The 27,344-nt window shown below is 36.5% G+C and overlaps 2 protein-coding genes across 3 annotated transcripts; one reads left to right on the forward strand and one right to left on the reverse strand.

Moving 5' to 3' along the window:
* The first annotated feature begins 229 nt into the window (after nt 1-229).
* ecrg4a (ECRG4 augurin precursor a) lies at nt 230-6,411 on the forward strand. The gene is made up of 4 exons (XM_060877285.1): nt 230-346; nt 4,374-4,421; nt 4,551-4,714; nt 5,766-6,411. The coding sequence occupies exons 1-4, from the start codon at nt 277-279 to the stop codon at nt 5,913-5,915; spliced, it is 432 nt and encodes a 143-aa protein (XP_060733268.1). The 5' UTR covers nt 230-276; the 3' UTR covers nt 5,916-6,411.
* A 151-nt stretch (nt 6,412-6,562) lies between these two features.
* On the reverse strand, nt 6,563-24,659 carry uxs1 (UDP-glucuronate decarboxylase 1). Of its 2 annotated transcripts, XM_060876235.1 has the most exons (16): nt 23,899-24,658; nt 20,514-20,571; nt 19,653-19,680; nt 18,883-18,931; nt 18,142-18,185; nt 16,615-16,675; nt 15,914-16,094; nt 15,406-15,510; nt 14,989-15,048; nt 14,319-14,440; nt 9,723-9,842; nt 9,516-9,559; nt 8,728-8,788; nt 8,028-8,085; nt 7,769-7,872; nt 6,563-7,334 (listed from the first exon to the last, which is right to left on the reverse strand). In XM_060876235.1, the coding sequence occupies exons 3-16, from the start codon at nt 19,655-19,657 to the stop codon at nt 7,203-7,205; spliced, it is 1,146 nt and encodes a 381-aa protein (XP_060732218.1). In that variant the 5' UTR covers nt 19,658-19,680; nt 20,514-20,571; nt 23,899-24,658; the 3' UTR covers nt 6,563-7,202. The 2 variants fall into 2 exon arrangements, with proteins under 2 accessions (XP_060732218.1, XP_060732217.1); XM_060876234.1 differs by lacking the exon at nt 20,514-20,571 and having other exon boundaries at nt 23,899-24,659.
* Between the last annotated feature and the right edge of the window lie 2,685 nt (nt 24,660-27,344).

The raw sequence follows: 27,344 nt of genomic DNA on the forward strand, positions 1-27,344 counted from the left end.
TATAGTAGCTTCTTTACTTCTTTACCTGTTTCTGTTTTATATAGACATACTGTATACAGTATTTATATAAAAGAGCAATACCAAGTATCAGAAAATAGGCACACTTTTTTTTCCTGTTTGGTTTTGCAGTATTTCCGACCCTCAGGCAGCTGAGCAAGTTTCCACTGGGAGTGTTTGCATAGTTGTTCCTCTCCCCCTCTCTGTTTTTTTTTTTCTCCTTCCATTGAGTTTGGACCCTCAGCAGTAAACGTGTGCAGACAAAGAAAGGACTCCATCATGATATACCCGAAGCTTTACCTACGGCTCTTTACTTTCCTGGCAATAATAACTCTGCTGCCTCTTTCAGGTAAATCCTTCCTTTTACATACATCTGCTAAAACTTTCCTTTCTGCATGTTAGCTATACGAAACATTACAAAATGCATTTCTCTGTATTTTGAGACAAACTACGGCTCAGGCATTCTGCTGTTTGTAATCAATTATAGATGTGCATACACAATGAAATGCAACAATATGCATATTTGTTACAAACTAATGCTATTAGCACTCAGGCTTGCTGGAGGCTTCTTTGTTTAAAGACTCAAGGTCTACATAGAAACGGTTTGGGTTTTGTCTCATGGATTGTGAACCCTAAGATACAGAAAGAACTGTATAAAAGAGTACAGTTTTAATTTGTGTGCACAGTGATGAAATGATGATAGATTTAAAATCAGAACATTATAAACGAGATCTTTCAGTGATAAATAAGCAGTGAGTTTGTCCTTGCTTTTCTATTCTTGTACTAAAAAACATGCTTTTGCAGGCAGATGATAGCTGTGGAAGCAAGAGGATGAGCAACAAATAGCAGTTAAAAACAGTGAAATACCCACAGGCAGTCCTAAAGGTTTGCATTTTAGCATTGAAACATCAAGTTGTGTGCACAAAAATCCCTTCAATGTAGCCAACTTTTTTTTTTCCATTCAGCGGTTTTGATTATTTATTAAAGAAATGGCACAATTTTTACACAACTTTATGATGTATATACCTGATATTTTTTCTATTTAGAACTTCAGCCACGTTCTTGGCCTATTTGGAAACTTTAAGAACATCTTCCTGGGGGTCTATGAGCCTTCTCATTAATGTGCACTGAAGATAATTACCAAAGGTTACATACAGTCCTTGTCAACCCTCATAGCTGACAGCTTGCTAAATGTTTAAGGTCACAGGATGTTAAAATCCAAATGGATTCTGATTCATGGAGATTTTGGACACTTAAAGAGGAGATGACAACTACATGTGGTCTTTGAGGACAACATATAAACAATTGTTGGACTGTAGAAAGGACGTTATTCACTTAAACACTCTTCTGTGTTTATAATAAATTATTCTCACACCTTTCAGTGTCACCCAAATGAGAATGGGGTTTTGAGTCTGGTTCATCTCATGGTTTCTTCTTCTTCCATCTAAGGGAGTTTTTCCTTGAAACAGACTTCTCAGTCACCTCAGACTTGTTCATTGTGGATAAATACAAATATGTTTAAATTAAAGTCTAATATTAATCTTGAACTTTTGCATATTCTTAATCTTGAACTTTTTGTACTATATTTCTTTTGTTCTGTAAAGCAGCTTTGAGAACGTCTGCTGTTAAAAGCACTATACAAATAAACCGATTTGAATTAAATTTCAATTGCGGTTCCATATCTCACTGCTCAGACTCATGCCTTAGGAGCCTGAAGGTGTGTTAACCTGCAAGTTATTCTGCTGTGCTCTGTGTTGATTCATTAATAGTCTCTGTGCTTTTTCAAGTCCCCACTGAAGTCAACTGGCAGTCAGTCATTTGGCTCAATTCCTTATTGAAAGTCATGCAGTCAAAGTATTTCTATACACCTGGGTAATTGTGGAAACAATAGAGTGCAGGGTTTGTTGTATATTACATGTATTATTTCAGTGTTAACATTCATGACAAGGCTTTGCCTCAGTGCTCTTAGACGTAATTGTGTGGAATTGCTGCGAATGGTAGCACTTAGAAACCATGGAGATGGTTTGGACTTTGGATGGCGATTGCAATTCCATCAATGAACAGTTGATGAAAAACAACAGAAAAGACTTCATGTTAGACCTGTAATGAGTAATTACACTTTCGCAAAAGCTCCTGGTTTCACAAATTGCACATTTTTACCATATGGTACGCAGTGACAGAAGGGAATTTATTATAATCACACTGTCCCAAGTCACCCAGATGAGTCTGCTGCCTCTTCCTCCCCATATCGTCTCAGGGAGTATTTTCTTTCACCTCTGGCTTGTTCATTAGGGAAACACATACATTTAAAATTTAACTAAATGTATATATTCACATAAAGCTGCTTTGTGCCAATATAAATTTTAGGTGAATAACAAGTAACTAGTAACATGATTCACTACATTAAACTCTACACCAACATGACAATATAAACAGTCCAGAAAGATTGACTGGATAAAACTTTGTATGGATGTGAACAGAACGTGTGTTTGTTTATAGATTACGGTGAAGATGAAATGAGACTTAATCATATTCCAGGCAAGTGATATTTCAGTTTAACAGAGAAAAAACGACCATACATCTACCCTGCGTATGAGACGGACACATGCTGGGTTCGGGGTAACTTCCATTTGCTTATTCATAGAATCTGTACTGCATGTGGAAAAATAATGATCTGCTTGTGTGCATTTCTCATATCTCCTTGAAATTTTAACTTTGAACATGTGCCTGGAAAGATTCCATATCTCTCTGTCTGTCTGCCTCTCTCTCTCTCTCTCTCTCTCTCTCTCTCTCTCTCTCTCTCTCTCTCTCTCTCTCTCTCTCTCTCTCTCTCTCTCTCTCTAAATGTGTTGTTTTTGCTTTATGCTGATGCCAGGATCTCGTTTTTTAGCAAATCATCAGAATGAGCTCGACTACATTTCTGCAAAAAGGCAGCATGTACAGTAAGTGCAGGCAGCGAGTCCGGCTGTATTACAGATTGAGAAAGGGAAAGAGCGATTATGGAGTGGATATTATCTGTAAATAAGAAACAATGGATTTATTTCAGGTCTTTTGTGTATGTGTTTTGAGATGTAGTTAGCTGGAAATTTAGCTGAAATCCATCAGCTCTGGTTATTGATGTTACCTTGAGTTGAGATACCTACAGTTGAATAAAGGCAATTAAATGAGCTGCTGATCTACATTTACATTTACAGCATTTGGCTGACGCCCTTATCGAGAGTGATGTACAAAATGCTTTTAAGTCTCTATTGATAAATACATTAACACTGGTTCACTAGATTACAGACTTAGGATACCATGTTCAGTATATTATTTATTTATTTATTTATTTTAACATACACATAAACAGGGAAAAAATGCCTGTTCCAAGTGTTTTAGGAAAAGGCAGGTCTTCACCCGTCGTTTGAATTTCGGACATCTAGGGGAAGTTCAATCCACCACCTTGGTGCCAGAACAAAAAACAGTCTTGCTGTATACTTACCTCTTACCCTGAGAGATGGTGGGACCAGTCGAGCAGTGCTGGTAGATCTGAGGGAGCGAGGTGCAGTGTGAAGAGTGATGAGGGCTTTGAGGTAAGAAGGAGGTGGAGAAAGATCAGCAGTGGGGTGGAATGTGAGAACTTAAGCAGGTTTAAAACAAGTGCAGCTGCACTTCGGATCATTTACATGAATAGCGTTCATAGGTAAGCCTGCCAGCAGTGAGCTGCAATAATCCAGTCTCGAGATGACAAGAGGCTGAACAAGTACCCGAGCAGCCTGTGTTGATAAAAATGGCCGAATTCTTCTGTTGTTGTAAAAGAGAAACCAACATGAGCATGTCACATTAGCAACATACAAGGAAAAGGACAGTTATTTATCCATGGTTAAACCCTGCGAGCTGTGACTAAAGGGGAGATCAGATCATTGTGTAGGGATATTGCAAGATCCTGATCTGGGGATGAATCACCTGGGATCCCTTAAAATTCACTTTATAGTAGCTAATGTTCATAACAGACATCCTTTCTAGCTGATGTCCTGCTCTAACAAAATATATGGTCATGAGTTGAGGCTGGTTGAGGTTCAGTAATAATATGGAAAAAAAAGGAAAGTAGAGAAAATGTCTGTGTATCTTAGAAAATGACCATCACAAGAATAAAAATAGTTACACTCAATTAGAAGTTTTTTTGGGCCTCTCTGCTGAATACCTCCATATGCCAGTTGCTGTGTGTTCAGTGTTGAGGAATGTGCAGCATGTGCATTTTATGGAAATCAGTGCTCATGAATAGTGGAATAATTCAGCTGAGACTGTAATGTAACCTTCTCACAACATGTGGTTTCTTCCTAAAGACTTTGCTGAAGATGTAAAACTAATTTTATTTCATTCATGAATGCTTCCAGATGTATCAAGTGAGAGCACGCTGCACAAACTTCTGAAGAAGAGAGAAGGTGAGTGAAAATCTAACATCTGTTCTCATGATTTTTCCAGCCTTTTCCTTAATACTTATATCATTTAGATAGGTCTGTTCCTTTTTTCATGGCTGTAATCTGACCATTAATCCATCTGTTTCTCTTTAGTCGAGGGTGAGGTGAAGGCAGCAGAGGCTGTGGTGGTTCCTCCCACTAAGGCCAAGCAGTTCCTGGCTTCTCTCAGAAGGCCTAAGAGGAACCTGTGGGATCGTAGCCGTCCTGATGTGCAGCAGTGGATCCAGCAGTTCATGTACCTGGGGTATGACGAGGCGGTGAGTTAAAGGTCTTAGTAACACTATTGGCTGATTCTGCTGATTCTTTTAAAAAGCAACTGAAGACACTCTTATTTAGACAAGCTTTTAGCTGACTGGGCTTTTATGGTTTCATCCCTGTTGTAGTGTGTTTTATTATTTTAGAGTTGAAGTTTTACTGTCTCTAAAAATTTCTCTTTTTTACTTTGCAAGAATGTTTTATTGTACATTTAAGTTTTATTGTTATATTTTGTAAAGCACTTTGTGATTTTATCTGTGAAAGGTGCTATATAAATAAACTTTACTTACTTACTTACTTACTATTGCTACATTCACACATACAGCGACTTACAATGACAAAGCGACAGGAGGCCATTTATCTTCTAGAAAGCTCATCACTTCCACTGACATGAACGAGTGTTGGTGATTAGATGTGGGCATTTCCAGTGACGCAACAAAGCAAATACCAAAAGCAGTGAATAAAATATATATAATAATATCACAATATGGTGCAGATTTACACCTACTGAATTTTATACACAAACACCAAATCTCCCTCCAGATTCTTGCATTTTAGCAGCAAGACACTTGATTTGTTGCCGATAAACATTATTACTATGGTAACATATTGACGAACTGGAGACTAGCAGCAATAAAATCGCTGTACATGTGACTGTAGCTTATGAGTTCATGAAGAAGTTCATGATGCCTCTCAACTGGAAATATTTTAATGGAGGCTTAAACCAAAAAAAATGGTTTTTAATGCCCCTAAAGGTGAACTTTGTGTCAGGAACCATGTGTATTTTAAGGTTACTTACAATTTTGGATGTAGAAGTGATGGGGCATTTATAACACACTTCCTACATCTGAAGTAATTTTTTTTTATTTTCTTTCATCCTCCTCTAAGTAAGCATTTCCACCCTCCTGTCTCTTTTCTGCTACTAATCAGGGTGGTTGACATCACACATGCAGATTTGTCACAGCATCTTTTCAAACTCAGTAACGTCAGAGCACAGCTGAATATCCTTGAGAAACGTGTGATGTCTGAGGTGGCGTTTGATCTTCATTTCAGAGACTCGAGGCCGACCTGGCTTACTGGAAGGACCAAGCGCTCTCTACAGATCAGGGACGGCAGCATCACCATGATGAAAACGCTCCCATGGGCCCTCGCTACTCCACCTCTTACAGACATGGCGCAAACGTCAATTATGACTACTATTAGCTTTCCTTTCTCCTCAGGAATGACCTCATCAAGGCTAAATCAAGTGATACATTTCTGTAATGCTGTGAGACATTGCTAAAAGCACTATACATATAAAATCTAATTGAACCGAACTATGTGATAAAAAAATAATTACAGATTTGAATGATGACATTTCTCACAGTAATCAGTAACATTATTGATTATCCTGGTCACCTGTAATTCATCAATATAATCGATACTAACAGCTTTAGCTTTAGAGAACTCATCTTCCCCTCAATAATCAAAAGCATGCTAGGATGCAAAGCAAGTAGTAGAACTTGTAGAGAAGTACAGCATTTATAGTTTTACATAACATTTCTTTTTTTTCTGCTTTGACATACCAAAAAAGTAAATAAATCTAGCTCTTGCTCAGACGCTTGAAGTTTTAAGTCCACAAAACTGCATTTACTTTGCAATGTAATGCTTTTTTTTTTTTTTTTAATATTTCTTTCCTGTTGTTGTGTGTGCATGCATTTCTATTCAATGATCAGTCAGCTGATGTACAGAAAAAAAATAAATAAAAAAAAGCTTGATATCAGGCTAATTGATCACTCAAACATACTGCATCTTTTTTTTTTCCACCTGTTACCAAAGAAAAATGAAAGAAGGTGAGAGTTAAAAAGCAGTATAATGTACAGTGTAAATATTTTATTAAAATAGCTTTTGTTTTTCACCTGAAATCAGAAAAAGCATTTGTTCTCTTTGAAGAAGTATGACAATGGCAACAGTAGACTTGGCTCAAAATGACATTTAAAAAAAAAAAAAAAAAAAAAGCAGAAAACACGTTTCACATCGTTTTCTCTTTTCTTCGGATTAGCGCAGAACGTCCCACTGCAGCACATTCAAGATAAATAAAGTGGATATCACTACGCTCCATAATAAATCTCAACGCTGAAAAAAAGACATTAGTTAAAAAAAAAAAAAAAAAAAAAAAAAAAGAATCACATCAAACTTAATGGCCGGCATAAATGCACAAATCACAAAAAGGAGTTTTTTCACCATTTTCTTAAATAATAGGCAATTGACAAAATCCAAAGTGCAAGACATGATACTCGGCGTCTGGTTTTTCTCTCTTTTTTTCTGAGGCACACGTTTGAAAAGCAAGATCAAAAGAGACAGTTCTCAATAGAACAGTTTTCCAAAAACTGAGGGCAAAAAAGAACCCCAAATCCCCCAGTTCATGGGGAAAATCCCTCAGTGAGAATTGGCTGCTCGAGGCCACATGAGGCCACACGGTCCCAGCATCCCTGAGAGAAAGCCTGTTCTCTAGTTGTGTCTTGGTCTGCCTTTCTTCATACGGGCTGCCTTGGGTTTGGGAATATATTGATTATTGGCTTGATGTTCCAGCTCCTTGCTGAAATATTGAATAGTTTTGTTCAGCCCCTCCTCCAATGGCACCTATAATAAGAAGCACACACACATGCATTACACATTACAAAACCCCCAACAAGGAATGAGCTTTCTTAGGTTGTGAGGTTGTGATTTTCATGACTGCAGAAAGCTTTTCTCTATTGGGATTTAAATGTCAGAAAAGGTTTCCGCAGCTTTTCGGCCAAACAGCAAATCTCTTTCAGTTCCCCTGACTCTGTATAAAAAAAAAAGTGAATATTGCTTGTATCGCTCATGTGGTTACCATAGTAACTGCAATAGTAAACACAGTACATGTCCAACAAGGTCTGTGGGGTTATATTACATCTACACACATCTACATCTTTCAATTTCAATATAAACACTGTCTAACTATAAATATGTTCACATACTACACACCTACACAAAAACAAATTCTGGGCATGTTTATTTCATTACAGTTAATAATGCATTGTAGTGCTCACCACAGGCTCCCAGCCAAGGAGCATTTTTGCCTTGCGGATGTCTGGCCGCCGTCTCTGAGGGTCATCCTGAGCTTCTGGTAGGAACTGGATATGACTGCGACTCACTGAACAGCGAGACAGAGTGAGGAAAGCAGAATCAGGGTCAGAATGATGACATTTAAACAGTAATAGACATCAGTTAAAGGAGGAAGTGAGGGGAGAGCATGTGTGAGTGAGATCCTAGCTGTCTTTAATAGAACACCACTGCTTTACTACTCACCAACCAGACTTTTAATCATCTGAGCAAATTCCAGTATGGTATGTTCCTCAGGGTTTCCCTGAAAGCAGAACGCACCAGACATGTGAGAGCGACACACTTAAAAATCATCCTCTGCTTCATGCGCTCGTTGATGCGTGCTGAGAAATTACATGGCAAATATTAAAAGCTTCGAAATGTCAGACAGCAGATTTCATTGTCAGTGAAGTATTAAAATCATTAATGAAGGAATGAATTATTTAATTACAGATTGTCATTATTTTTGCTCTATTTTCTGGAACATGTATTCAGTTTGGATTACTTTATTTGTCCATTCATCATCACTGCCAGTGAGAATTGTGTAGAAATGTGAAATCTACATGTTCTACAAATGAAATACAAAAAAATTTACACTTACAAACACGCTGACCATAAATACAACCAAGAAATGAAGTTATTAGTTAGCATTAGATCATTAAGGAAAATCAAACTAAGTATCGACGTATGGAATTAATAGGAAATAATAGGACAAATGACTTCATAGTTGAAGAATAATGTTCATTATTCAATTTTCAGTCAATTACTGAAGGTACAATTCTTATAAGAAAATTTAGACAGTGGGTAAAAATTCCCTATTAGACAGTAGGTAAAAATGTTCCTTACATAATGACAGAAATGTCTTAGAAATTCAGTCAAACAACCAATTAATAAGTAAAATTCTCACCAGGTTAACAGGACTGCTGATGTTACTGTTCATCAGGGCCACAAGACCATTCACAAGATCACTGAAAGAAAGGAAGAGGAATAAAAATGTTACAAAGCAATACTGAGCATGACGAAGCTTTCAGAGACTCTGGCATTATGTCTTGCTTGTCTACAACCACAACACTGAAAATCTATCCTACTCTGGAAACCCAAGTTAAAATGTTCTGGCTCCACCACTTCATCAAACAGCATCTTTATTCCTCCCATTGATGTCCGTCCTCATCTACTGTAATGCCTTCTGAATGAAAGTGACAGCTCCGTTTTTGGACTACTGATAGGAAGGTTGTGAGCTCAAATCCCATGACCACCAAGCTGTAACCACTGGGCCCTTATACAAGCCCTAACCTCTCAATTTGCATAAATAATATAGAAGCTGCTCTAGAAAAGGGTGTCTGCCAAAACGCTGGGCATGGAAAAGAATGCAAAACAAGGTGAAAATCTCATTTAAAAAAGTATGCAAGGAAAAGATCATGTCAAACCTGTCACTTGTATTGAATACGATTATTTAAATCAGACACTTATAGAACAAAGGCACATCAGAATACTTAAAAAAATGGCTACTTAAGAACCAGAAGATATCAAAACCCAGTCTTTGGGGAACAAAACTTCTGAAACTAGTTTCACTATGAAACTTTGACTAGCAAAGCCTTTCTTCATAGCTTTTATAGTCGTATGCGCTTGAGTCAGTCAGTGAGAGTGACAGTCAGACCACAGTAAACATGACAGTGAAGGTGACTGATACTTTACCTGACATACTGAAATGCTCTAGTCTGAGATCCTGAACCATAAACCTAAAAAAAGAGAAGATACACAACATATATTAAAATGATATCATTAGAGGCTCCATTCTCCATACATTAAAACACTTAGAGTATTGTGTTGCAGCATGAAAAAAGAATAAATCACTGGCACAGTACAGTGTGTTACTTTAGGGCATTGTGCACATAAGCTCACCGTCAGGGGTTCGCCCTGTAGAGCCTGCAGGATGAAGTTACTAACCACCCGGCCATCGTTCATATGCATGCGAGAACCAAACGTGTTAAAGATCCGTGCCACTCGCACCTCTACCCCCTCCTGAGAACACAATAAAGAAACTTTATTTGTATTTGTGGTGTGTGTGTGTGTGTGTGTATAAATATAAAAGAGATTTTATAAAGAAAAAAATTGATATTTAATTAAAAAAAACTATTGAAAAATAATTTCTAAAAATCATTTTGTCATTATGAGCTCTATGGAGACTAATGGAAAAACGTGAAACTCTAATCTATTTTACATTAAATCACATATTTGGGAATTAGCAGACATTATGACCCATTTTGTAACAACCCCAAACAAATGGACAACTGCAGTTTATGGAAAAATCACAATATATAAGTATTTAAATAAAAAAAATTAAATCAATAAAATAAATAAAGCAAGCAAACCGAGAAAAAAAAAAAGAAATTCTTTCTAGACTGCAGAAGGAACACAGTATACTGGAGTGTAGAAGTGTAGTGCTGGGCCAGAAAGAGTGCAGTGACCTGAATCTCACTCAATACTGAATCTCACTGTACTGTTATATACCCATGAAGTTGGAAAAGAATAAATTCCTATTATAAGTTCAGCTTTCCAGTTAAGGTATGTGGTGTATGTGTATATACAGTCAGGTCCATAAATATTGGGACACCGACACAATTCTAACATTTTTGGCTCTATACACCACCACAATGGATTTGAAATGAAACAAACAAGTTGTTCTTTAACTGCAGACTGTCAGCTTTAATTTGAGGGCATTTACATCCAAATCAGGTGAACGGTGTAGGAATTACAACAGTTTGCATATGTGCCTCCCACTTGTTAAGGGACCAAAAGTAATGGGCCAATTGGCTTCTCAGCAGTTCCATGGACAGGTGTGTGTTATTCCCTCATTATACCAATTACAATGAGCAGATAAACGGTCCAGAGTTCATTTCAAGTGTGCTATTTGCATTTGGAATCTGTTGCTGTCAACTCTCCATGATGAGATCCAAAGAGCTGTCACTAACAGTGAAGCAAGCCATCATTAGGCTGAAAAAACAAAACAAACTCATCAGAGAGATAGCAAAAACATTAGGCGTGGACAAAACAACTGTTTGGAACATTCTTAAAAAGAAGGAACGCACCGGTGAGCTCAGCAACACCAAAAGACCCGGAAGGTTGATGGACCATGGTTGATGACCAAAGAATTCTTTCCCTGGTGAAGAAAACACCCTTCACAACAGTTGGCCAGATCAAGAACACTCTCCAGGAGGTATGTGTATGTGTGTCAAAGTCAACAATCAAGAGAAGACTTCACCAGCATGAATACAGAGGGTTCACCACAAGATGTAAACCATTGGTGAGCCTCAAAAACAGGAAGGCCAGATTAGAGTTTGCCAAACAACATCTAAAAAAGCTTCCACAGTTCTGGAACAACATCCTATGGACAGGTGAGACCAAGATCAACTTGCACCAGAGTGATGGGAAGAGAATAGTATGGAGAAGGAAAGGAACTGCTCATGAACCTAAGCATACCACCTCATCAGTGAAGCATGGTGGTGGTAGTGTCATGGCGTGGGCATGTATGGCTGCCAATGGAACTGGTTCTCTTGTATTTATTGATGATGTGACTGCTGACAAAAGCAGCAGAATAAATTCTGAAGTGTTTCGGGCAATATTATCTGCTCATATTCAGCCAAATGCTTCAGAACTCATTGGACGGCGCTTCACAGTGCAGATGGACAATGACCCAAAGCATACTGCAAAAGCAACCAAAGAGTTTTTTAAGGGAAAAAGTGGAATGTTATGCAATGGCCAAGTCGATCACCTGACCTGAATCTGATTGAGCATGCAGTTCACTTGCTGAAGACAAAACTGAAGGGAAAATGCCCCAAGAACAAGCAGGAACTGAAGACAGTTGCAGTAGAGGCCTGGCAGAGCATCACCAGGGATGAAACCCAGCGTCTGGTGATGTCTATGCGTTCCAGACTTCAGGCTGTAATTGACTGTAAAGGATTTGCAACCAAGTATTAAAAAAGTGAAAGTTTGATTTATGATTATTATTTTGTCCCCTTAACAAGTGGGAGGCACATATGCAAACTGTTGTAATTCCTACACCGTTCACCTGATTTGGATGTAAATGCCCTCAAATTAAAGCTGACAGTCTGCAGTTAAAGCACAACTTGTTTGTTTCATTTCAAATCCATTGTGGTGGTGTATAGAGCCAAAAATGTTAGAATTGTGTCGGTGTCCCAATATTTATGGGCCTGACTGATATACTATATATATATATATATATATATATATATATATATATATATATATATATATATATATATATATATATATATAGTATAAGTATATGTGCAGGTATTTATGTTCACATTTGTGTAAATTGAGCGGTAAAGTAGTATAAGTGGATATGAGAAGTAGTAATCTGATTAGACAAGGAGATGGCAGGAGAACTTGACATATGTGTTGACATTTTGCTAATAAAAGACTAGCCTGAGGTAACAAACGGGGTTGACTGCTAGCAAATCTACACTGGACGTGCTGCTCCAATGCATTCCCTGGTTTAACAGAGATAAAGTAAGAAAGGCACAATAATAATAGCCCCTACTCCTGCAATACTGGCATTATGGATTTGTGAAAAAGAGTGAGTTATACAGATATATGGATCTTTAAAGAACTGGAGGATTTCACCCATATCAGGAAATCATCAGGAAAATATTTAGAAGAAAAACGACCCAGTCAGCTCTGTGCTTTACACACAAAATGCAGACTGTCTCTGAACTTGATTCTAAAAATAAGACAACATAACATTACATCAAACTGTTTCAACTGAGGAGTTCAGGCCTCATCCCCATTTTGCATTAGGGGCAAAGAGATGAAGACAGCTTGTCTAAAAATCATCTCTGGTTATTCGGTTATCTGTCCTTCTGAAAACATTTCCATGATGGTCATGTAATTCTATGCGTGTATAAAAAAGAGTGAGATAATGAAAGTGATGACATTACACAGCAAGCCTGGCTCTGACTGCATGAAGGAGATAAGAAATTAACTGATGATATGACAACAAGATTTCAGATCCAGCCTGATCCACCAAAGGCTGTTGCCAATCACTTAGAGAGATAGTCAAGAAAAATGTTTTTGCCAAAATGGCATTTATCTCCTACAACATTTTCCTCATGGGCTTTAGTACAGGTTACAATCTATGATTACAACAGCATTTATAGCCAAATTACATGTTCCTCTTCTGTTTCTTTTTTGAAATACTACTGTTTCATTTAATAGAGCCCCGGCCAGGCACTTTCCCCTCCAAAAATATGCTTTTTCCAGTAGTTTTTTTCTCAGGATATTGCAAATTATATTGGCCAATGACTAGCTCGCTGACCTTCATGTTGGCTTATCTTTTTAACAACAAATGCAGTCGTCACAGATGAAACCCAGGCCTCAAACCAACAATCAATCTAACAGAGCACACCAGGGCAACAAGATACAAAAAAAACTGGAGTGTTCAAACTAAAGTTGTCATGCTGTAAGTTGTTGAACTCATCTCTATGTAAATACCAGAAAATGAAATCTGAAATTTAGATTTTTCAATTCAAACCTAAATGTTTTCAGGTGTACAGTAAAAACAAAAGTATTCCAATACATTCATGACAGAGACAGAAAGACAGAGACAGAGAGAGACAGACAAAGAGGGAGAGAGAGCGACAGTAATGTGAGATTAATATGATGTATAGAATTCAAATATACATAATCCACAATGAAATACTGTTGTATGCTAATAAGCTCCAAACAAATGCAGATGTAAATGCAGAACAGAACAGAACTGTGTTCACTTCAGGATGCGAGTACATTTCTGCACACTGCTATAGACAGATAAAAAGGTGTTTATTTATCCAGCTTATAGGCTTTTGTCCTCTCTGTCTTTTTTTGTAAATCACGATCTAGTACGTTTTGCTCTAAAGGCAATACCGCACTGCAACTCTAATGAATATAAAAACCTCAACTGAATTCTTCTTACAGTTCTCCAGAATGAAAAGCATCAGATAAAGCAAAACTACATGTTTATCAAAAGCCCCACTACAGTACTGCCAACCCTCCAGAGGAATAATGCTTAGTAGTGGGGCAGGAAGGAGCTTTTATTACAATTTAGAGCATTAAGAACTATAGAGCGTGTGTTTACAGGCTCAGTTGTTTTAGTAATGATGTAGACACTTGGAAAGTTCACCCACAGGAAAAAAATGTTTTAATTCCCACTGACTCCAGGATTTACCCTTTACTGGACATGACAAAAAAATCCATTACATAGATTTGGTCCTATTATTACCACTCCATGATTCTTATAAAAAAAAAAAAAAAATCTAAAAAAATAAATAAACTATTACTACACAAAATTAAGCTCCAGTTAAGATTTATTAGTTTGCTCCCCATCATTCTTTGCCCCATTTCTAATACCAGTGAGTTCCTCACTGGTCTCTCCCAACAAAGAATACTGTATATAAATCCATTATTAATGAGTAGCTCAGTAGTAACACCGAGATGTACCTGTTTCATGTATGCGTAACACATAGTTTCAGCCACGCGCTTCCCTTCATCATAACATGCCCTCGGTCCGATCGGGTTGACGTGACCCCAATAGTCTTCATTCTGAGGATGTACCTCTGGATCTACATGTACACAAAGAGCAAATCATTAAGCTACAATGTTAATTTGATAAGATAAGCTGTCCATTTATTCACACACACGAACACGCATACACAAATATAGTACACGGCCCCAGAGAACTCACTTTCACACACCCTGCTGTGCCTAGCCAGCTGAACAATGCACAGAGAGGGGGAGGCTAAAAGTGTGTGTGTGTGTGTGTGTGTGTGTGTGTGTGTGTGTGTGTGTGTGTGTGTGTGTGTGGCTCATTATATTGGAGTCAATCTGAGTGTCAAATTGAGATAGTCAAGTGTGTCCTTCAGCTTCAGCTCACCACACAACACTTGTCTCTTTGCTTCAAATCACTACAGTGTCCTAAAGCACAGTTTTCTTAAAAGCTCCCCTGAAAATAACCAATCATTACAGATGCATAACACTCAGTTACTTTTTCATCTTTTCGTCACATTTCGTTTAAGATTTGAACTTGGACAGTGTTATGCACCTTGTTTGAAGCTGATCATATTTACACATGCAGTGTTAAGCAGAACACTTTCATTAGTTACTCCCATACCTCCATACACCTCTGATGTAGATGCAAGTAGTAGTCGAGCACCCACGCGCTTCGCCAGACCTGAGAATAAAGAACAACAAGAAGAGAGACGCAAGAATAAGGCAAAGAGTCAAGGTACAGCTATTGAAAAAGGAGGAGCTTTAACTCAGGCAGTAATATTCTTTATAAGCTACAATATCTGTGCAAAGTACATTAAAGCGAGCAAGTTCACGAAGAGCACGTAATTCCTGTTACTTCCTTTTTCCTGCTGTTTGCAGCTGGAGAAACTGATGCAGAATTGGGTAAAGGGTAAATTAGAGAGTAAAGGTGGACCAATATTGAAGCTAGAATGAAGGGGTTCTATTTATCTTTTCCGGGACACACAGAATAAAAAAAACAAAACAAAAAGAAAACACAGACTCTGCTAACAATACTTACCAAGCATATTCAGAGTGCCAATAGTGTTGGTTTTAAGGGTCTTGATTGGATTATACATGTAATTGGGTGGTGATGCAGGGGAGGCCAAGTGATAAATCTGATCCACTGAAAAGGAAGGAAAAAAAACAGCAATGCAAAATGCTTCAGAATGAACTATAAAAGGCTACGCGTCATCTTCATCTTCTCTTAACTCAAAGGTTGTATTTTAAATCTGAAATAATTATCCCAACAGGAGCACATTTGGTGTAACAATCAATAAGGAAATATATACAGCCTATAATTTTTACGTATATATCTTATTTTTACGTATCTTTTGTATAATCTTTAATCTCTGTTCCTTAATTACGGCTCTACAATGTAATGTTATGACAGGATTACAACTATTCATAAACAGTGTTATCTTTATAGCCACATCCATATATCCCTCTGGGCAAAGAATTGAATTAAAATGTCAAGTCGGTTTTCCTTTTTATTATTTCAGACTGTGTAAGAGTGCAGGAATACTCACCTTCAATATAGAGGGGTTCTACTACATCGTGGTTGATGAGCTCAAAGTTCTCATGGCCGATCCAGTGCTCTACATTGCGCTTGCGGCCGGTAAAAAAGTTATCCACCACAGTTACCTCATGACCGTCCATCATCAGTTTATCAGTCAGGTGGGAGCCCACAAAGCCTGCACCACCAGTGATCTACAGCAGAAAGGATGAATTAAATGACTAATTCACTAAAAAACGTGAGGGCTAGCTTCCATCAGTAATCATAGCTGGTACATTAAATACGACTGAATGCCTTCCTCTTATTCATCGATCTCATTAAACACCTCTACACGTCATATAGACGTGAGCTACTCACATGCTAAACAACCCTAGTGAAAACAAATTAGACGAATTTCTTCTCATCCTTGCCATATCTCATTGCCAAGATTAGACTACAATTTAATATCTGTTCTCTTGATTCATTCGTTTAGTGAGTGCACTACATTGCAGAAAAAATGTGACAATGCCATTACAAGAAATTAAAAGCTTAGTATAGACTTAAATTTGTAGGAGAAAATGACAAAAGACGACTTTAAATTTTTCCATTTATAAGCGAAACACTTAATGCATGATACGCCATACACACTGACTTGAGGACAAGACACTCCTGGGCCTCTAGTCTGGACTTTAGTGAAAATAAAATGTTCAAATGTAAAAGAAGGTGTATTCTTACCAAAATCCTCTTGCGATCCTTCTCCGAGAGAAACTTCACAGGTGGATACTTTTGTGTTAAACTGGAAAATAACAATCAGGGTTTGAAGAAAACTTGCTCCCGAATGACACACAGCCTACTGCGATGTTCACGCATACAGTGACTCGCAGTGATAAAGTGAATAGAAAGCAACACAACAAAATTTACGAAAGTCGAGGCGAATATGGAGTGACTTCTAATGAGGGTAAAGACAGTAGAGCGGACGTGATCCATGACAGAGAGCACACACGGCTACTGCTCCTATGATATGACAACAAACCTAAAACCCAAACACCTAAACACCAAACCTCTCTTTAGAATGTTTCTAACTTAGTGGCATGAAGTGCTGAAAGCTCTATGTGTGAACATGCAGAAAAAAATGTATATAATTTCTTTAATTGTTTCAGGATGAAAAGGCCAACAATTACGAGATTGATATTCCCATAACTGAATCAATTTATTTCTCTTAGACTAACAAGAGAGATGATGGTGAGGAGTAATAAGAACTGGTGGCGATCATCTGGTTCAGCTATGACCTTGAGCTTTAAATCAGCAGCTGCATGAACTCAACTAAACACACCATCATAGGTAGCTAAATAATAAAATCTACCTCATCCAGATGGTGACATTTTTGGAGACTGTCATCACACAATTAATCATGCGCAATGTTGAGAATCTCAGATGGGACGTCAAAGTTAAATTGGACTTCTGTTCAGAAACCATGGTCCCTTGAAGCCTGTTAATTCGGCAGGCTATTCTGGTGTGTTCTGAATTATTAAACACTTAGCTAAGTGCCATATGAAAGCACTTGCATATCTCTATGTATGTGCATTTTAAACAGCAGGATGTCAATCATGCAAGTAGAAGAAATCAGACCATCAATGTTGAAAGTAGAGTTTAAATAAATAAATAAATGGGAAAAGAAATACACCTACATGTATATAAAAAAAGTAAAGGTGCTCAAACCCTTTAGTTATTCCATGTAATGTTTTAGCAAACACAAGACCATGTACTTTAAATAATTTGGGAAGTAATAAGTAGGCTGAGCATAGAAAAAGAGAAAAGGTTACTGAACAACAGACTTGCAGCTACTCTTAAAGGTCAAGATCAAAAAGATCAGAAAGATTTTGGTGCAATCTTTGCACTTAAGCTCCTAAACACTAAATTATGATCTTGCATAATCCTGCCTTGAAATAATCTATATATCTATGTATGTATATATATATATATATATATATATATATATGTGTGTGTGTGAGAGATATAGTCTCTCTTAAGCCTGATAATTCCCATGAGGTAGCAATGCTGTTCATACTCCATGCGTCAACAACTATCAAAATCATTCATAAAGAACAAGTGCTTTGATTCGTGTCTCACGTCAGAAAATTCTGCTGCAAGTTGTCCAAGCTAGCGCTGGATATTTAAAGACACAGCATGTCAGCGAAGGCACGTAAACAATCAATTTAAAAAATAATAATAATTTCATCATGATGGTGAATGCAAATATACCTGAGTTCAAGATCCCGAATTTTCTCTCTTAAAGGCGCAACAGCCTGTAATGATAAGTAAAAAAGAAATAAAATCTTGCAAAATAACAGATAAACCAGTAAAATATCACAAATCTATTCGGTAATTAACTAGTGAATGTGCAAGATGTTACAGTTAAGCAAAAACGAATTAAAGGGGCAATTCGCAGATGGGGTAGAAATTGAATGATATAAAAAGTCATTTCTTTAAATAATTAAAGGTTTATCGTTTATACACCAACGGGGAAAATATATTGCTTTTAAAGAAGCCTCTTCATTTGCATGCAAAAATGTATTTAATTTATAAGGTCAACTAGATATGCGGATCACATTCTGCTAATCAGTTTCTTCCTTTGTTGTGTAGCAGCTGCAAATAGGTTATGATGATAAGAGTGGTGTCTGGTGTTAATGTAAAACCACTGAGCACTTTATTAGAAGCAACTAACGCCATATAATTAAACACAGTAATATTCAACATCATAACTGATCGAACCAAAATTAGACTGTGATTTTTGTTTAGAATTTTTACATGATTAAAAATATTTTTTTTACATTATTAACTTCCTCTTGTATGTGTGCTGTAGTGTAATCTCCCAATGCCTTAGAAAACATCCTTTTTTTTTTTTTAAGAAACCAAAAATGTGTTTGGGTAGTTTCTCACCAAGCATCAGTCTGAACAACTAAAGTGACAGAGAAGGAAAAAATAAAGCTCATCATCACAAACCTCATCTATCCTCTGCTCAATCTTCAGCTCACTATGTTCCTGAATCATCCTGTGTGGAAGAGAAACAGATGAACAGTTAAGGTGAAAGCATTCTGGTATTACAGTCATCATAAGCTGCATGATAATATACAGCAAAGAAAGGAAAGCAAAGGAAAAGAGGAAGGAAGGAAAGAAAGAATAAAGAAAGTGAGAAAGGAAAGAAGGAAAGAAAGAAGGAAAGAAAGAAAGAAAGAAAGAAAGAAAGAAAGAAAGAAAGAAAGAAAGAATAAATTGAACTGTGGAGGTAATGTTAAGTAGATGTTGTATACCTCAATTTGTCTACTATAATCATCTGATTAATTCATAGTGAAATACTCCTTTCCTTCCTATGTGAATTAGCATTGCTATCTACAGTGTTGCTACTGTAATAGCTGAACTTTAACCATTCATTCTGATCAGGAGATAAAAGATCGACTGTTATCCTTCTTTCTTAAAATACAGATAGGGAAAATTGCTTCACTGGTTTATTAAAATTTAATTCAGCAAGTGATTCTGCTGACTGTTAGAAATACATTTTGTACATTATGAAACTTTTATATATTTTTTATTTCTTGCTATTTTTCCGACCCAGCAAATGTTGCAATATATGTTTGTCACAGGTTTAGGTAAGCTTCTGTTCCTTTAACTATACTCATGGAGTGTATATTCTTTAAAACAGTTTTATACCATACAACATATGACAAAAACCTTTTTGCTTTTTTTAAATGACATCCAAAAGTCACATTTTTTACCTCATGTTGGTGTAGGTTCCCCAAACAGCTTAAAAAAAAGCAGAGAAAAAAAGGAAAGGGAATAAAACCAAGAAAACATTAATAACAGGCATCAATAACACTAATAACATGTCACCAATGCAATAGATCTTATTGATTTATTTGAATCCAGGTAATATGTAGTCACCGACAAAAATGTACATCTGCCTTTGCAGGTTAAATGAGCAACTTTTACCTTTGTAAACAGACAGTAAGCTAAACACCTCATCCACTAGAAGATACACTTACCATCTGCTTTATTAGGAATACCTGTACGCCTCATTCATGCAGTTATTTAATTAGTCAATCATGTGGCAGCTGCACAATGCATAAACAATGCAGGTCAAAACCTGCAATTAATTTTCACATCAGAAAAATGGAGAAGAAGTGTGATCTCTGTTTAACCCTGGCATACAAGAAAAAATAGAGGGCAAGACAAGACATAAAATGACAAGACAAGAGTCTGTGCTCATGAAAGCCTCAGATTTGTGTTCTTGACTGACAGGAGTTAAACCTGTTATGGTTTTTTGCTGTGGTAACTCATCTGTTGTGATGCTTTCTGCTCACCACGGTTGTAAAGAATGATTAGATTAGATTAGATTCAACTTTATTGTCATTACACATGTACAAGTACAAGGCAACGAAATGCAGTTTAGGTCTAACCAGAGTGCAATAGCAGCAAGTGCAGGATATACAGTTTTTACAAGACTTAGTTAAGTTAGTCTTTGCTAAGATTATATGATATTATAACCTTCCTGGCAGCTCAAACCATTTTGGCTATCTCTCTCATCAACAAGGTGTTTCCACCCAAAGAACTGTCACTCACTTAATATTTTTTCTCACCTTTCTGTGCAAACTCAAGGGACTGTTGTGTGTGAAAATCCCAGGAGATTTGCAGTTTCTGAAATACACAAACCACCAACAACCATGCCAGGGTTACAGTAACAGAGATCACACCTTATCTTTATTCTGATGTTTGATGTAAACATTTACTGAAGCTCTTGATTTGTATCTGCATAATTTGAAGCATTGAATTTTCTGCACTTTAACAGCATTATTTGCACGAATGCAATACATCTGTGGAACCAGTCAGGTTTGTTGGTCAGCTGATACACTGATTGATTCCTAATTATCAATACATTTTAAAGATCAGACACTACCTCAAGTCCATCTTTAATACTGATATATTTTCCTTTTTCTAATGGAAAACTGTATTGCAAAGAAAAAAAGAATTATTACAGTAGCAGGTATGAAATAAGACGGAATATTGTCCTGATACTGAAGCAGTACGCAGTCTGGCTTGTGAAATTAACTGACTGATTGTAAAGGTAAATTGTACTACTAGAAAAGGAAGCAATATCTGTATGCTCTGGTAATTTAATCCTGATACAGCATCACAAAGGTTTCATGCATTAACCATCAAGTACTTTATCTAATATTGTTCAACAGTATAACAAAAAATAGTGATAATAATAAAAAATAATCTGCTGAGAAGGATGTTCAGCACCACGGAGAGCTCATCACAACAGATGAACGGAGACATTAACATGATTGTGTGCAAGAAAGTGTTACAACAATAAAGTAAAAAAAAAAAATCTATTATTATGCTTATGAATATTATGAAATATTTCAATGAAACTATAGCAAATTGAAGTTCTTACTTTACTAACAAGCACTGTGTAAGCAGTGAAGAACCATCAATGTCACCAAATGTTGAACCAGATAAGAACAGAATGTAACCTTTTCACAAAAAATAAATAATTAAAACATCTGACATCATTAAAGTAAAGTGGATCGCTTAAGAGTTAGTAACAACTGTGTTGCCAATTCCAAGATGTGACAATTAAAAAAGGGAAAAAATAGAGCTTGATGAGATCACAGTGTTTTAGAAATGTATGTAAGAATGATCCATGGCCTTGTTACTCTGCAGACTGACTTTTTGTTTGCATAATTAAAAGTCTACCTTTTGACATCAAGACTCCAAGCCTCTGAAAAAAAAATATTTCCACGATAATATACACTCACCGGCCACTTTATTAGGTACACCTTACTAGTACTGGTGTTGTCTTCTGCTGCTGTAGCCCATCTGCCTCAAGATTCGACGTGTTGTGCGTTCAGAGATGCTCTTCTACATACCTTGGTTGTAACGAGTGGTTAGTTGAGTTACTGTTGCCTTTTTATTCTCCTCTGACCTCGGGCATCAACAAGGCATGTGCGCCCACAGAACTGCCACTTACTGGATATTTTCTCTTTTTCGGACCATTCTCTGTAAACCCTAGAGATGGTTTTGCGTGAAAATCCCAGTAGATCAGCAGTTTCTGAAATACTCAGACCAGCACGTCTGGCACCAACAACTATGCCACGTTCAAAGCCACTTAAATCACCTTTTTTCCCCATTCTGACGCTCGGTTTGAACTTCAGCAGATCGTCTTGACCATGTCTACATGCCTAAATGCATTGAGTTGCTGCCATGTGATTGGCTGATTAGAAATTTGCATTAACGAGCAGTTGGACAGGTGTACCTAATAAAGTGGCCGGTGAGGGTATAACAAGTATCTGATATAGATTTATAGTCACTTTTAAAGAGTGAAAAATACTATAAAAAATTGTGGGAAGGGTTTTTTGCACCATATTGCACATGACTTAACATTCAGCACATTATAAAATAAAATGTTCTGTCTTATTTTAAAATAATGTGCAGGCTTTCTCTTTGCGCTACAATATATATATATTTTTTTTTTTCTCTTGATATAATCAGACTTTTTCAATTTTCAAGACAAACAGTTTCATTTGGGTACAACACCTGAACATCACACCCGTATGTACACCATATATTAAAGTACACAATTCTGTAGAATGTCTTTGTATGCTGTAGACAAGAATAAGGACTATAGCTACACAACCACTTTCTTGGAACTCAGATACAGTAGTTCACTGATTCTCTATTAATGTATTATTACAACTAACTAGCTAACTAACTCACCATATGTTATTAAATGAAGTTAATGACCACTTTCAATCTAATAAATTATGTTTTTCTGCATTTTGTATATGATCCTGATATCAGCTGGGAACCAGTGATGATCTGATATGGCTGGGCATTCAGTTAATAATCAGACTAACTCTTGGCAAGCTTCTGAAGACAGGTTACCAGAGGTGAGGACGTGATATGTTTTACGTGTTTGTTCAGAGGGCAAAAAATAGTTTTTTTCAAAATTTATTTTGTTTGTTTGTTGCTTTTTTAAATACATCAATTCATATAAATATAAAAAATACATATCCTAAAATGTAAACACTGCAAACCAGTCATATCTCACTAAAATACATAATGTTAAAGATTTAACAAAACAATTTTATTAAATAAACTATGATACACTGTAACCACCAGCTGTATTCTGTTATTGCCTTGTTTGCACACAAGCTGTAAGCAAGTCCTGTATTTGAGTGCACAACAAAGGGACAGATAAAGCTCACATTTTGTTTGAAGGTAGACAATTTATTACTATGAAAGATGACATGCGCAGCCTTTTAAATCACATTGTTATGTTCTTTATATGAAGATTATCTGCACAATAGTCAGATTTGACAGACAATTGTGTCCTGTGTTTAAATACAAAACCTGTTTCTTCTCAGTGAACATCACAGTAGTTCTGGGCATAAAACACAACTGTGGGTCAGATCAGAATATATATTCAATCTGATCAGATAGCAACATGTTAGTATTCAGCTAGAGATAATCAGTATGCTTTTCAGTTTGCTTTTTATCTGGACAGCAAATGTATCATTGTTAGAGCTTCAGGAGCCCTGATTCAGTCCTGAGAACAGTCCTGTGTGAATTTTTGCATGGTGTGTTCATGTGAGTCACCTGTGAGCTATTAGACTGCTTCTCACCTCTGAAAAACATGCATGTAAATGGCCTGTCTATGCCAAATTGCTTCTAGGGCTGTGTGTGTGTATGCGTGTGTGTGTGTGTGTGTGTGTTGTTTCCATCTAGGTGCAAGAGCTTTGCGCTTATAATAACACAGATCACAATGATTTTATTTAGCATATTTCCATAATTACACTCAGCTGAACGAATGGCACAGTTTATACGCGGTCTAACCAGTTTAGCCAGCAGGTGAAATGAACAGGGAAACATCAGAATTAAAAAAAACCTGACACAAGACTTTAAAGTTTGTTGAATAACGTGAAGTAGCCGTGTGATGTGATGCAAGTATTGTGTACTCACAGGCGATGTATGCGATGAGACCGAGGGCGACGAGGAGCTTCATGATTCTTCGGTTAATGACAGTAATGAACCAGGGCATCCGCATCATCTACATCCAGCACTGAGGCCAGAAGTGAAGCCTCCTCACACACAGCTACTGCATTATTCCCTCCTGAGTGACAAACGCTCCACGACGACTGTTACTTTTAACCCCTTTCATTCACTCGCTTTTATTACTGTCTCTTTAAAAAAAATCAAGCAAACACTTTATAACGCTGGCGACTACAGGAGCCCGAGAGCATGCACATGTACCTACAGGTCCTGTTTCTGTGCTGCTAGCTAGCTGGCTAACAGGCTAAAGCAGCTAACAGGCTAAAGCAGTATCTGATAAACGTCTATAGAGGAAATTAAGAAGTTAAGCGCTCACAGGCATTTGTACTTTCGTCCTATTAACCGGAACAACAATAAAAAATAAAAAACAATACACGTTTCTTGGTACACACAAGAACCTCCTGATAGCTTTGCTAGCCAGTTAAGTCAACAGCTTGTTAGCATAAACGCATGAAATCAGTGAAGACATTTCACTTGCTGCTACAAGCTGCTTCTTTCACTTTTTTTAGCTAGAACTTGGCTCTGTAACACTAACTGCTGCCGCGACCTACTTCTTCAATGTCACTAGCTATTTATAACTGAAATAAGAGCGCAAAGACACACCGTTTTTGCTCATTTGGTTCCTGATGCGGCCATAGACAACCGAGCGATGATTTCAGTACTCGATTCATTATCCTGCCGCGGTAGCATCAACGTTTAGCCATCATGCAGACCGAAAGAATGTGCACAAATAGTGTACTCGTTATAGCAGGTTCATAAACACTTATATACGACGTGTTTTCCATTACACAGAGTGTATAACTAAAGCTAAGAAGCGAATTTGTTACACTGGTAGGAGAAAGCAATCGAGTACAGATTTCATGATCATGAGAACAGAGCTTCATTCATGGAGCATAGACAGCACAGCAGTATTCTATTCACACATAGGCTACTTCATACAGTAATTTTCCTTCTCACATACTTTTCCATATCCCAGCAGTTATGCTAGTAGTTAAATGAAACATAGAATAAAGAAAAGCACATGCATTTGATTTTTCACATGGTGATTATTGTGATTATTCAATTGCATGTATTAAAAAAACATACTTCTAACACATCAGAATCAGAATCATAAGGAGCTTTATTGCCAAGTATGCTTGTGCATACAAGGAATTTGTTTTACATTCACACGCTTCCAATACACAGACAATAAAAATAAGGTAAAAAAAAGGATTGAAATTTGAATTTGAATTCCGATCACAAAGTTACAGTCAGAATCATTTTTGTTAGCTAATTAACTAGCCCCTGGAAATAGCATCTAATTTAGGCTTAATTGCTGAGTTTATATGTGCTTTACCAAACCACCAGATCTTGTCAAATTTTGATATATTGTGCCCTGTATCTTAAAGCTAACTTTAATAGTGCTTTACATACTGAATTTGAGATTAGATTTTCTAATGTACTGATTACACACACAAAAACTTCACTATATTTTCCCTAAATACTAATTATATATTAGAGCCCATTAAAATTGGATTACCATGATCTAGGGCTGGGCAATATGGCCGAAAACTGTATCACAATATCAGTGTTTCATATCAGTCGATATCGATAATTATTGCACTTTTTATGGCCCATTTAAAATAAGAACCAGGAGAAAAATATATTACATTTAAACATTTTTATTTTAAACTTATCCTTCCTCTGATCATAATCCCCTCAGTTATTAAGACAGAAATGTCAACAACCAGGAAAACTCAAATAATTATAATGTAAACATAAGTCTAAAGTCACAATGAACACTTAACAATTATCTCTTAACATTTAAGGTGCAAAATGAAAGAAAATGTAAGAAATGCTTAATAAAGTGTAATAAAATAGTGCAAAGTGTTAAATATAAACATAGAGAAACCTGAGAATTTAGTGCAAGTTTAGTGCTAGGAAGTTCACTAGCTGTTCACCTTCTGGTGAATAAAGTGTTTTAAAATATGTGCAGTGTTTTGTAAACATAAATAAAACTGAGGTCGACTGAGATACATCTGTAATATAAAACACAAACCTGATACACTACAGTAACATTGTTTGAAATATAAAACCTGCAGAAATATGAAAAAGTAACTCAATTTATTCTTACTCTAATCATACTTGAAGTTGAACTATTCAAATATATTTTTGTAGACATAATTAGGGCTGTAATTATCGAATATTTTAGTAATCGAGTATTCTACCAGAAATTTCATCAATTAATCGAGTAATGTGATAAAATGTATTTTTGCTTAATTAAAGAGCGATATTAAATATACAAGAGAAAATAAGACAGGTCTCTTAAAATGAATAACTAATTGTTTTTTTTTTTTAGAAAAATTAACTTTTATTTTTTAAATGTATAGTATGCAATGCATACAACAATATTTTCTATCAAAAATAAACCTTTAGATATTACCCATTGTTTCTCTGTCTGTACTTGTACTGTGAACAATGACAAAGTTGACTGAGAAGAATTAAGTACATTTAAGTGTCATACATTCTGGGTTTTAAATGAACCCTTTTCTGAGATGCAAAAACAAAAAATAAATGATAAAAGTATCAAAACTAAGGTATACATTAAAATAAATAGTAATAATAATACAAAAATTCTGCCTTTAAGTCATGCAACTTAACTTTCAGAACTAAAAGATTCTAAATCTACAGCTCAGGCATAACAAACCTTTACTGTCTAATTTGGAATGCTTTGTGGTATTTAAGAGGCAAAAAACATGGACAGGAACTTGGACAAAGGCCATGCATGGTTTCACACCGAGTGCTTTAAGTATATACATATATATATATATATATATATATATATATATATATATATATATATATATATATATATATATATATATATATATATATATATTAATCAGAATATAAAAGGCTTGCCCTGCGCTTTGAAGAAATGTTTCCTTTTGCTGAAAACAGACGCTCTGATAGTGTCCCAAAACTTGGACATTTTCTGTCGTTTTCTCCTGTTTGTTTCTTCTCTTTGCTCATTGACATTGTGCAGCCCGCACGCGCGCTCAAATCAAAAGACCGCTAACTCCTCGCGTCTCCTTCCGCTTTTACCTAAGCGCGTTGTCACACACACGCGCGCGCGCGCACACACACACGCACACAAAATAATTGCACAAGAACGTGACGTGAGCTGTAAAATGAATTAAAAGAGGCTTCGAGGCAGAGGAATTTGAAATAATTTTTGTAATCGAGTTACTCGAGGAATCGTTTCAGCCCTAGTTATAATATCCAAAAAAAAAATGCCATACTGGCGAGCTGACTTTTCCTCTTTTATTTACAATTTTCTCACTCGCTGCGGATCATTTTCTGCTTATCAGTCGCCG

This window comes from Tachysurus vachellii, chromosome 8 (assembly GCF_030014155.1).
Source record: "Tachysurus vachellii isolate PV-2020 chromosome 8, HZAU_Pvac_v1, whole genome shotgun sequence".
NCBI classification, from domain to species: domain Eukaryota; kingdom Metazoa; phylum Chordata; class Actinopteri; order Siluriformes; family Bagridae; genus Tachysurus; species Tachysurus vachellii.

Bases quoted from the DNA above. Each gene is read 5' to 3' on its own strand.
- uxs1 (XM_060876234.1), bottom strand. From the start codon at position 23,986: ATGATGCGGATGCCCTGGTTCATTACTGTCATTAACCGAAGAATCATG. The intron at 18,186-18,882 runs GTTTGTGATGAT...TTATCATTACAG, and splicing joins TTGAGCAGAGGATAGATGAG to GCTGTTGCGCCTTTAAGAGA. The intron at 14,441-14,988 runs GTATGGGAGTAA...GTGTACATGTAG, and splicing joins TACATCAGAGGTGTATGGAG to ATCCAGAGGTACATCCTCAG.
- ecrg4a (XM_060877285.1), top strand. From the start codon at position 277: ATGATATACCCGAAGCTTTACCTACGGCTCTTTACTTTCCTGGCAATA. The intron at 347-4,373 runs GTAAATCCTTCC...GAATGCTTCCAG, and splicing joins AACTCTGCTGCCTCTTTCAG to ATGTATCAAGTGAGAGCACG. The intron at 4,715-5,765 runs GTGAGTTAAAGG...TCTTCATTTCAG, and splicing joins ACCTGGGGTATGACGAGGCG to AGACTCGAGGCCGACCTGGC.